Source organism: Primulina huaijiensis, chromosome 5, assembly GCF_012295235.1.
Source record: "Primulina huaijiensis isolate GDHJ02 chromosome 5, ASM1229523v2, whole genome shotgun sequence".
Taxonomy (NCBI): domain Eukaryota; kingdom Viridiplantae; phylum Streptophyta; class Magnoliopsida; order Lamiales; family Gesneriaceae; genus Primulina; species Primulina huaijiensis.
This window is the reverse complement of record NC_133310.1, coordinates 16,805,688-16,817,730: the sequence shown is the minus strand read 5'-3', so window position 1 is coordinate 16,817,730 and position 12,043 is coordinate 16,805,688. Positions and strand designations below refer to the sequence as shown.

At 34.5% G+C, this 12,043-nt stretch overlaps 2 protein-coding genes across 3 annotated transcripts; one reads left to right on the top strand and one right to left on the bottom strand.

Moving 5' to 3' along the window:
* Positions 1-1,199: 1,199 nt before the first annotated feature.
* LOC140976702 (GATA transcription factor 28) lies at positions 1,200-5,173 on the top strand. The gene is made up of 7 exons (XM_073440963.1): positions 1,200-1,499; positions 2,623-2,706; positions 2,787-2,920; positions 3,028-3,159; positions 4,063-4,168; positions 4,740-4,814; positions 4,891-5,173. The coding sequence occupies exons 1-7, from the start codon at positions 1,200-1,202 to the stop codon at positions 4,960-4,962; spliced, it is 903 nt and encodes a 300-aa protein (XP_073297064.1). The 3' UTR covers positions 4,963-5,173.
* A 1,105-nt stretch (positions 5,174-6,278) lies between these two features.
* LOC140976701 (protein MANNAN SYNTHESIS-RELATED 2) lies at positions 6,279-10,386 on the bottom strand. 2 transcript variants are annotated; one of them, XM_073440961.1, is made up of 6 exons: positions 10,134-10,386; positions 9,407-9,530; positions 9,244-9,317; positions 8,692-8,777; positions 7,480-8,062; positions 6,279-6,841 (listed from the first exon to the last, which is right to left on the bottom strand). In XM_073440961.1, the coding sequence occupies exons 1-6, from the start codon at positions 10,233-10,235 to the stop codon at positions 6,563-6,565; spliced, it is 1,248 nt and encodes a 415-aa protein (XP_073297062.1). In that variant the 5' UTR covers positions 10,236-10,386; the 3' UTR covers positions 6,279-6,562. The 2 variants fall into 2 exon arrangements, with proteins under 2 accessions (XP_073297062.1, XP_073297063.1); XM_073440962.1 differs by having other exon boundaries at positions 9,244-9,314.
* Between the last annotated feature and the right edge of the window lie 1,657 nt (positions 10,387-12,043).

Sequence of the window (12,043 nt, the reverse complement as noted above, 5' to 3'; positions counted from 1 at the left end):
AAGGTTTTGATATCACTTTGGCCTTCCCTTTTTGATGTAATAAGGGTTCAGTACCAAATGATGATGACAACCTTCCTTCTGAAGTTCTTTTACTAGAACTTGGTTGTTGTTCTAGATTTTGAAGTCTTGTTCGAATATCCTTTAGTATTCCAAGGATTTCTTCCTGGTTTTCAAGGATTTTTTCCACATTTTGTGGTACATAATATAGCATATTGTCATAATTTTGTACCGTATTTTGAATTTCTCTAAGATCTCCGGAGAGTTTAGAGGAATCCGGTACTATTTCTAAGAACATGTTATTTTGAATCATAAGTTTACGTTAGGATTCTGGTGAGTTCCCTCTTGATATCTAACCTTGGTTATATCTTCTTGTGTCGAATATTCCAACGATTTAGAATATATTTTGTAAATATTTAATCTCGAACATGGGTTCAGATTCATGTTAATTGACAAAATTCTCCTCCTCAAACATTTAATTACTCAGTAATAATAAAGTTGTATGTTTGAAATAATTTTACCTAGACTCTGATACCATTTCTCCCAGGAAAAACAATCATTATAATCATTATAATGTATAAGGGTGTTTTTGTCAATTTTTTCATTTTGAAGGAGTTTTGGTAAAGTTTTGTAGGTGTAGGGAGTTTTGAGTTTGATGATATAAAACCAATTTAGCCTTGTTTATTATATTTCATATTTGCTTCTTCTTTTTTAATAAAATCAAATTTGCTAATTTGAGAAAATAAAAATAATAAAACACCGTCCGTTGTTACTAATCATCGCTCAAACCCTAGCGCAAAGACGGCCCACCACCGATCTTCATCTTCCCTGCACCTCACCCCAGTCTGCGCCGTTCATTGCCCCACATCTCCGATCTCCTCCGTCATACCACCATCTTCTCCACTAGAATTCTTGTTTTTTTTTTATCTAATCTCTTATATTCGTGGTAATTAATCAGCACGGGGCTTTTAAATGTTTTAAAAGCACCCACTTCTTTCATTTTTTTAAAAAAATTAAATTTTGATTTTTTTTTCTTAATTGTCTATATTGTTGCTGAAACAATTCAGGCGGGCAAGAATTAGAGAAGTTCTGTGTGGGATCAAATTAGGTTTCTTGTACTGCTGGATGCGATTCCAATTTAAGACAGAATGGAAGTGGTCGGCGTGTGAGTGCGGGTGACTGTGTTACTGTATAGGCTGAAGATGGATGTAATGGATGGAACCGAATCGGGAATTATGCATTACTTGCAAGATCAGCGTCATAACGGGTTGCATCATCACATAAGTAATGGGAGTGTACTAGATCAAGACGAGCATGGCGACAATAATAATGTTGGTAGTAGTAGTGGGGTGAATGAAGTACTTGATGGAGATGTTTCAGCTGATATGGGAAATCGAGTTGATAACCATGGCGCATTGGTGCGGCATAGTGAGAACAATAATCAGCTCACATTGTCCTTTCAGGGTCAAGTTTATGTGTTTGATTCTGTCTCTCCAGAAAAGGTTCCTTCATACCCATATAAACTGAAATTTATGCCATCCTTGTTTTTGCATTGCAATCATTTTATTTTATTTGAGTCAATTCGTAGATTTCATATTATGACGGACTTTCGAGTACTATTTAAGACTAGATAACTCACGTGTACCTTCTAGGAAACAAGCTATGATGAATCCAATGATTCTCTTTATGAAAGGGTATCCGTGTCTGAGTACAAGCAAAAAGTTCACTTGTTTCAGTGTTGAATGAAGACTGCATTGTGTTATTTACCTTTTACACTTGGTTTGTTAATCTTCAACGCATGACTGTTCAGTTGGATTTCTTTTGTGATGATGCTCTCAATTAACAAAATCATACATGCCTTTGAACGGTTCAATTTTCTATTATTTTTAGGGTCATCTTGAAAGCTACCCTTTTTAGTTACCCCATTTCAAATCATTCAAATTGGTAGTTGCACCTAGAATAGAGTACTGGTCTGGTAACTTATTTTGATAGTGCACTTGGCAACCTTTGTTTAAGGTTCCATTCATATAATCTCAATTGGTTTATCAATATTATTTCAATTTCCTCGTTATGAATCTGCCTTGGAGTTCTCACCATTTATTTCCAACAGGTACAAAGTAATGTTAATACAGGTCTCTTGGACTTATTTAGCTGTCTTTTCTGTATGGTTTTTGCTTTGTCATTTAAAGCAGTACAAATTTTGAGGAAAATTTTTGGAATTTATACTTTTTTTTTCTCCAAAAAACATTTACTCATTTAGTCACTCCATCCTCTAGATGGATAAATCTCGGGTTCTTTAAATTACACCATTTTAATATCCAATTCTTGTCCTCTTACATAATTATGAATCTTATGAATTAATGATGCTTAATTTAGGTAATTCAAGACTGTTTGTACCTGCATCATGATGAATGGTTTTTACATGTAATATGATGAAAATTTTATGTCGATATTCTGAGTTTTACTTTGAAGCTTTCAAAGTTTTAATTCTAAAAGATATACTCTGCTGTGATTTTCAGAACACAAGTTTTCTCAGTTAATATGTAAAGTTTTCTAGGGGTTCTTAATGTCTTTTCCATTTTCATTTAGACTATTTAGGCAACTTGTTTTGATTATGTCTTTCAGGTTCAAGCTGTACTTCTACTATTGGGAGGGCGTGAAGTAGCCCCTATCATTCCTACAGCTCCAATATCTACTCCTAATAGCAGAGTACGTTGCTCTCTGTATTTGTCTCTGATATGATAGCATCTTTTTGTTTCTGGTGACACCTTTTGATACTTTTCCAATAGGGATTATCCAGTACCCCACAAAAGCTAAATGTTCCTCAGAGATTGGCTTCACTTGTAAGATTTCGTGAGAAGCGGAAAGAACGAAATTTCGACAAGAAAATACGTTACACTGTTCGCAAGGAAGTTGCTTTGAGGTACGAGAGTCCTTTTTTTTAATCAAGTTTTATGTCTGATTTGAGATGAGTTTTGATGTTCCAGATTTTTCAATTTCGTTTATGAATTTTTTTTCATTCATTTAAAGAATGCAAAGGAATAAAGGACAGTTTACATCCTCGAAGCCCAATTTTGACGATTCTGCATCAGCTGCATCGAGTTGGGACTCAAATCAAAGCTGGGCAATTGATGGCCAAGGATCGCAAACTCAAGATTCTTTGTAAGTTCTGTCATCTGTGCAGTTTTTGTATTTTAACACAGAACTTTGCTTTCTGTTGCCGATGGCTTATAGCGCCTTCGGCACCAAGGTCAAGTTTGGGATGTGTCTCGGGTTCAAGACTCACTTATAAGAAACTCCTCCCCCAACTCAAAAAAAATATTGCTTTCTGTCTCTTTTGATGACTGGTGCTAAAGAGTTGTGCTATGCTATTAAAGGTTCTTGACATTGTATATCTACCTATTTACAGCACTTGTTTTTATCCGATTGTTTATGAAAAAATGATTCGGATTCCGAAAGTTAACTTGATATTATATGGCTAAATGATTCATTCCTTTTAAGTTTTGATTTGTGACTCTGTTATTGCTAACACATATATTGGAAATATTGTGCTGGAACAATGGTTACTCGTAGTTCATAGTTTTGTGAAGATGACTTGCATGAAAGCAGGAACAATGTTTAATCGTAGGTCATAGTTTTGTGAAGATGACTTGCATGAAAGCTGGCATATGTAGTCATGTAGACACTCATGACTGCTCATAGGAGTCCAGATGAGTGTGCAAAATCATTCAGAAGTACTGCACTACTGCTAATTGCTCAAAATTGAAGGATAATTGTTTGATGGAAGAAGGAAAAGTTGGTATATAAAAAATGGATTTAGTGAGGGAGATCACTGTATCATTCTTTATGGTTCTCTTTCCCTGTGGCTTTTTTCAGAGCATGCTTCAAATCAAATAAAGTCTAGTATTGAGAATTTGATTGTTCAGGTGGGGAGAAGCTTTCTTGTTAACTAGTCATTGAGCAGGCGTGTATGAACACTTTATATGTTGAGTTATTGCATCAATTATAAGAGTTTAACTGTGATTATTAAATATACATCTGAATTTTTTACAACATATTTGCCAGCTGCCGGCATTGTGGTATTAATGAAAAGTCTACCCCAATGATGCGCCGGGGACCAGAAGGACCAAGATCACTTTGTAATGCATGTGGACTCATGTGGGCTAATAAGGTACATTTGGGGTTGATATAATTATTCTTTCTCTGGTTTGCTTTCTATCATTGATATATGATCATGTCCTGTGTGCTCACCTTGATGAGATGCACCAGAGTCACAAATCACAGACTGTTGCAGGTGAATTATTCATTTTCTGATATTTTTATGCTGCTCATATTCTAAGCCTGAAAACCCCAAGTTTGAGAAGGCTACCATTACATATTGCCAAGTATCATCATGAAGCCTCTGTAAAACCACTTGTTATGATATATCTGTGATGCCATTTCTGAACATTTGTGATTTTATAGTCGTTGCAAGATGGCAGGCTTTTCTTGATTTCTGTTAGTTGCCATTGTTTTTACTTTCTTTTGCCTCCATCTTTTTGTTACGCCATGCAATGAATTTCATGTTGTTACTACTAGCGAGCCCTGGAACTGGAAATATTTTCTGTTATTTCGGTTTGGTTTTGTTTACCAAGGGTCTGCCTTTAGACCAATATTTTTGGCAGTGGGTATACTATTTTTGTAGCTAGATTAATTGATTTGTAAGTTTGCAAGATTGCCAAACATAGATGTGAATGTTTTAGGGAACTCTGCGGGACCTTTCAAAGGCAACGACCACCTCGCTGGGAACGACTCCCCTACATAACAGGAGTGAGGAGGTATATATGTTATATATAAATTGTGCCGAGTATAGATAGATATCTGAGATTGACCCGGCTTTTTTTGATAATGCAGAATGGTAACTTGGAGGCGGATGAAATGGTATTGAGTGCTACTGTTCCTGGAAATGCTAATGATTCATCATGATAATGTATCTATACTATACAAAATATATAATACAGAATACATTTTGGGTTGTGATAATTCGGTGAAATGAGTTTAACTTCGTGTAAAATAGGCTCGAGTTCAGCTAATCCATTTCGTAGTGGAAGTTGTGACGAGATCTAGGGAGAAACTGATCTACATACATGTCTGTGATAGTGGATTTGACATAATCAGATATCTGGCTTGTACTCTATTCTGTGTGTGTTATGATTGTTGACACTGTTAGAAACAAACATAATGATAGGCTAGCAATGGTCTCTGAGGTTTGGTTTTCTGGTAATAATTATCCAAAGAAACAGATGCGGATTGCTCTTGCTATGACCGTTCATGCAAACTCAAGCATGCTACGTTGAATTATGAAAGAGTTTGAACGAGAATGATTTAGAGAATAATGTAGCGTAGAAGCATGATGGCGTCATTGGTGGTAATAAAGTAATATTACAAGTAAAACGAGATTTTTAAAGGTGGGAGGAGATCGCAAGCTCAAAAGAGTGAAGAAGCAAGTCTTCTTGTATAATGGTTCTGTCTTGATAGAGATATATTAAAGAGCAAAGACATTTAATCTCTTTTGACATGGCATTATGTAAAATTATTATTAAATTTATTAATACATTCTCGAACATGGCTATTGGAAAGCTTATGACTATGATATGATAGCTTTCGCTTATAACAGAAGTTAAGGCTGCATGTTGCAACCAAAAGAGATGCAAGTCTCGGAGGAGCTGAAATTAGCTGATCTGGTACAAATCTAAAAACAAAATGTTTCAGCAGCTTGCTGAATTAAAAAATAAAATAAAAAAAAAAGAAGAGAAAATAAACAAAGATTTTATCCTTGCATCAACCAGAGAAATGCAATTTTTATTTACCAAAATTTCGGAACTGTACGAAAGATAATAAAATGGCCTACGAAAAATCGAAATCGATTAGATTTTCCTTATAATTATGTTAACTATATACTTCTCATTTTTTGAAGTATTTTTCGATTTTGATTACTGCGAGTCTGTTCTATAAATACAAGCATATTTTTTTTATATGTATAAACAGTTTTTTGGATTAAATAAAATTATTGTGAATGTTTTCTCGTTATTTTCGACATTTTGTGTGAATCAAAATTTTAATTCTTTGTTTTAAATATACACACACACACACACACACACACACACACACACACACACACACGCATGCACATTGGTTGGATATCGGATGAAAAAAGTCACTCAAGGTCATGATCTGATTATGATCTATGGTTCTGATTGTATTAGAAATAACTTCGTGGAAAAGTCAGAATACATGGAAAGTGGTCCAACAATTATATTTGTGCTCGAACAATCATCAGAAAATGCATGACAATGAGAGTGAATGAAACTAGTTACAAGAAATGAAGTATAACGTCTTACAACGCAAACAGGCACCTGTAACTATTACATTCCTACCAAAAACCTTTAGGCAGAAACACTGAGATCATCTCTTCTTACAATCAAAGAATATAATACAATACCAAGCCAATGTTTTTAGTTCCTTGATTATAGATTCCAACACCCCAAACTCGCGTGAGTATTGTGTTCCCTTCGTACCAAATGAGCTAGCAAAAACATGAATAGGCAAAGTGGTTCTTCTTCGAAACATAATGTGATATGAAGTCTTCAGAAGAAGCTGAAGAATCAGGAATATCTGCGGGTACAAGTATCTGACTTCTGCCAAAAGCAATTCTCCTTCCAGCAACATTGGCATAAAATAGGCCTGAGATGGCCGGAACAAAGACATCGCTCTCGGAAGAAATGTAGAAGTCAATAACCTTCTCGAATTCAGAAGTTTCAGAGTCTAGAAATTCGTCCTTTTTATCCATAGGCATTATTGCCTCCTGGAACAGTTATGAAGGCAGCGAAAAATGTTAGCGAGGTTAGACTTCTATCATCCAAAAAGGGTATAAGATAACTCGAATTGACTCGGATCTATTCTACTCGAGCTCAATTATTTCCAAATTTGAGCTTTAACATTGTTATCAAGAAGTCAAAAACCGACAATAAAGCATTTATTATAATTATTATTTATTTATATATCCATATGTATATATACTATATAAATATATATTGTAAAATATTATACAAACTAAAGATCTATGACAATCATTTAATAAATAATAAATACTTATCTTTACTATTGAAAAATTGGTCCAAATTTTCTTCATAACATAAAGCGTGATATTCAAAATTGAACTCCATTTTCATCAGATCAACAATAATTTGGGTAAATTCGAGCTCAAATTCATAATGAATGAGCCAAAAAAATTCAAAAACTCAGCTGAACGCCTGAACCTAACTCATTTATACCCCTAGTATCAGCCTCTGATGGAAAAAAAAGGTGGTGTAAGAGACAAGAAACATTCAATGAGATTATCATGCAAGAAAAAAGCTAACATTAATCTCAGAAAAGATGAACAGCGGGAGAGAAAAGGAACATCATTATTTCAAGGAAAACATAGGACGATGAAAATTCTACCTTTGTATAAGTTTTTGGGAAGAAGTCCTTCAAAGCATCAAGGCTGCTGTCCCATCTTGTTTGAGTCACATACACTGTGGTATCCTTGTTGAAGCCAATCTTTCTCAAAAAGAGAGCTATCTCTTGTGGACCATAACAGCTTTTGGACCCTGGAGAACCATTGTCTTTGTGACAGCCCTTATTCTCCAATATATCAACTCTCAAGTCAACTGCCACAAACTGACCATTTGACTTCCGACTTGCGGTTTTTAGGCGGTCAATCATTGAGTCAACCACTTCGCGAATCCCGGATTGTGGCTCCAGGGTTCCAAACATTGCCAGACATTCAATAGAGTCTGTATTGGTCTTTTCCTTTGTCTTTTTCATGTTCACTGATGGGAAGTAAGTGGATATCCTTACGTTTCCCTTAGTTCTGAAAACTGGTTCTACATTTTCTGCAATGTGCTCTTCAGTAACCCGATTAGGAACCTTCACTACTGCTAGATTACGAGCTGATACATCAGAAGGCTGAGATTTAACAACTTTGACCACGCCCTCGAGGCTTGCTATGAACTTTTCAACATCATAGACATCCTCAAAGCTCCTGAAAGTCACGAAAAATTAATTTGTCGAGAATTGCATTAACAGATAGAATATTTACTGTACTTGACATGCATTTAGTGACTACTACAGAAATTTTCATACATTTTTCTGCGTGATATCCAAGATGGGCACCAAAGAAGCTGAACAACGTCATTCATTTAGGATAATATTTCAAAGAAATATCCATGCTGATGAGAATCAAAAGGCTATTGCACATAAGTTTACTCAATAAAGAAGATTCTCTATACAGCGGTGATAACTGTACGCAAATTCTAACAAAATGGGACAAAATAGTGGTCATCCATAATTTCTGCATACAATAAATGAACGTAATTCTTGATGATATCACAAACTGCTGATGGCTGAAAGGCGTCAAATACACACCAAATGAAGCAAAAAGTGAGAGAGAGATAACCACTGGTACAATATGAAACCCAAATGCACATATTGCATCTTTCTTTTTCCTGCTCTGAGATAAATGTGCAGCGGTTTATTTTAGCAGATAACTTTACTGATGCCAAATCGATAAATTAGATCAAGAAGCGAAGCTCAGATAACGCCAAAAGAAAGTACACATGCAAACATACATACAAGCAAACAAAAGTTCTAATTAAAGAAATTGGCTTTAACCTCTTATCACCAGGTTTGCTTCCTCTGATATCTGGGATTACAAGGGTAGCCCGTAGATACCTGGCCACAACCACCGCATCAGCAATCTAATGAATTACAATGAAATGACGGATGTCAGATTAAAAATAATGAAGCAACTAATCAGAAAATTAATAAGACAATTAATCAGACAATTAATAAGACGACTCATACTGAAGTCAACTTCTGGTCTATCAGAAGCACATGTAACAAATTTAGCAATTCATACAAGTTTTGGCTAGGTAAATGCACAGATAAACTTTTCTGAAGTATTCTGAGAAGGTTCACACCATCATTGCCATGAACACTTCGGGGACTCTTGCTTCTAGGGAATTCTAAAGGTAAGGGACTACAAAATACATCTTGACATCATCATAGTCGGCTTTTGAAAGAAATAGACCATAAGAAACAAGTCCAATACAAGAACTCTTCGAACTTTGATAAATGAATTTAATCAAGACAACCAATTACTAAAACACACATCTTATTTGACTTCTTTTACGAAATTGAAGTCTAGTTGATAATTCATTGTACCTGAGAGACATGGTATTCAGGGCCATTAGTCAATGAGAAGGTGGCATATCCATGCATCTCATCTGTCTCCTCTGCTACCGATACATCACACAACACAAACACATTATCTGATAATCAAAAATTAAGACATACAAAAATAGAGCTGAAATTATCTTCTACTAACGCAAAACTGGCTTCACCCAACAAGGCTTCAAGGTGACCCCGTCCTCCTTCCAAGGTCCATCACCCCCTTTTGTGACACTAACAAGGCTGTTATCAGAAGCCTTGTTGGTCTCATGAACGGTTGGCTTCATAAACAGAAACAAGAAAAAAAAGTGTTTAAGCCGACAACAAAACACAATTTCCCAATCCATTAACTTTTAATCAGATCCAGAACAAGAACAACTGAAGCAGATTGGTAAGAAGATAAAGCAGTGTAAAACTGTAGTTGGATCAGATGTTACAGATCATAAAACCCCGGCCTTTCACATTTGGCATATTCAGACAGGTGGGACTGATGACCAGCTTGTGTGAGCGTCAAATGTCAGTTCAACCACAAGGCAGAAGCACAGCTTCGACGAAACCAAAATGAGAAAAAAAAAAATCGAGAAGTCGATGCGGCTGCAAGCTCCCAATATTAGATCTTACAGTACCATACCAAAAAGCACATGAGGACAATCAATTTGGATCCATGTAGACATCAGATTGGTAAATTAAAAGACACAAAATCCAACGTAAAGGCCGAAGCTTGCACCCAAAAGAAGACAGCCAATGCAAAATCTCCCATTTCTACACACTCTAAGCTTGAAAAATTAGAAGATAAAAAAAAAAAAACACTACCAATTTACTTAGGAAGAACATAACAAGACGTATATTGAACAAGAAAGAAGGTTTGGATATGAAGAACCTACATGAACAGAATCGAAATGATCGCGCTTAATCATGTTGGCAAGCATCGCAAACATGGTGAAGGTCAACACAGCTGCCAATACTTGTCTGGGATCAAACGCCATTGCTTGGGATCTCTCTCCAAACCAGTCGCTGAGAGAGAGTAGTGATTTAACAGCGGTATTTTTGGCGCTTTTTCCGGAGTAGTAGAGTGAGTATACGGGAAGAGGAGAAGCACCGACACTTTGCCGAAAACATTGACAGCCTAATTTCTCTGTCTATTCACGAAATATATAGTGAACATCCAAAAATAAATAATTTATTTATCTTTTTTTTAAAACAGGTTTGTTAAGATTGACCTGTGCTTAATTCTTTGCATTTATTTTTTGTAGTATCACATAACCCAAACGTAGACCCACCAATCCGAAAAAAAATAAGATTTGGGTTAGGAGTTTTCGGATTCGGATAAGATCGAGTTGGACCCGATAGCTGTCTGAAAAAAAATGATCGGGTTGGGTTGGGTTCGGGTCAACCCGAGTTGACTCGAAAATTTTAATTTTCTTAAAAAAAATATAATTAATAAATATTTCATACATTTGTATATATTGAATGTCTCAAAAAATATTTATTGTATATTTATATCATAAATTTTCATAATTTAATATTTATTTTGAACATTTTTTATTTTTTAAAGAATTTTTTATTTGATTTAGTAAATATATTTTATTTTTCTACAATCAAATTTAAATCATATATATGAGGGAGATTTTGTTATTATTTGTTTCAATTAAATTATTATTATTATTATTTTATTTATTTTTCTTTAAAAAACTTCAAAATCGGGTTGATCGGGTTGATTTGGGTTCGGGTTAGGGTTAAGCGGTTGGGCAATTTTGGAATAGTATTATTGCTCAACCCACCCCATCCACCCGAATTGACACCCTTACCCAAAAGTTAGCTTAAATGAAGTTTTGTCATGTATATCCTTTCGAGAACTTAAGTCGACGTGATACATATAATATTAATCCAGTCGATTTGAAACATCTAACACACTCTACCAAGAATAGACAACTAAAGGGTGGACTTGATAACTGAACTTAATTCAGCCGACGTTAGACGTCTAACACACCCCATCACGCTCAAAATTGAACGATTGGAGCGTGAAATTTATAAAATATTAATGGTTGGCTCATTAGATAGTCTAATACATAACGATATGTTTGAGCTCTAATATCACGTTAAGAATGAGACTGAGTCTAACTCAAATCCAAAAACTAACTCAAATATGGATTGTTCAAATTCATATATGCAACTCTCAAAAACTTATTTTAATCATTGTAGCACATCTAACAAAATTATATGTCGATTTCAAATTGAAAGTTACAAGTCTGATTTTGAACTTCATAACTCGTTCCCAACTTTTAAATTTTGATATCACGTGCAAAATTTATTTTTTTTTAGCAAAACTAAATTTATATGATGTAATATAATGTTGTGTTTTTTATGTTATTTTCCAACGGAAACAATGCCTTTTTTTAGCAAAATGTGAAATGTAATGATCACATATGGTGCTCATGTAAGATGAGATGAAATCATTTGTTATATTTGTTATTCTAAATTTTGTTACATTTTGTTCAAACAACCTGATTTGTATAAATTATTAAAAATTAAAATTACTAAACATATGTATGAACAAAATACAATTAATCATCAATAAAACATTTGACTCGTCTATTTTTTTTAATGAAATCGATAATAAATTGTATCCCAAGCACAATAAATGACTAAAACAATATCTTGATAAATTTTTTCATTAAAAAAATAGATGAACCAAATGTTTTTTTATGCGATTTGTTTTATTTTTTTAATGAATAGTGTTTAATGCATTTATTTTTTAATAATAAAAAAAATTTGTTTTTGTTTCAGTAAAGTG

Coding starts and splice junctions, on each gene's coding strand:
- LOC140976702 (XM_073440963.1), top strand. CDS start 1,200: ATGGATGTAATGGATGGAACCGAATCGGGAATTATGCATTACTTGCAA. Junction 1,500..2,622: donor ATTCTGTCTCTCCAGAAAAG/GTTCCTTCATAC, acceptor TATGTCTTTCAG/GTTCAAGCTGTACTTCTACT. Junction 4,169..4,739: donor GACTCATGTGGGCTAATAAG/GTACATTTGGGG, acceptor TGAATGTTTTAG/GGAACTCTGCGGGACCTTTC.
- LOC140976701 (XM_073440961.1), bottom strand. CDS start 10,235: ATGGCGTTTGATCCCAGACAAGTATTGGCAGCTGTGTTGACCTTCACC. Junction 8,063..8,691: donor AGCAAACCTGGTGATAAGAG/GTTAAAGCCAAT, acceptor CGTGACTTTCAG/GAGCTTTGAGGATGTCTATG. Junction 6,842..7,479: donor TCCCAAAAACTTATACAAAG/GTAGAATTTTCA, acceptor TAACTGTTCCAG/GAGGCAATAATGCCTATGGA.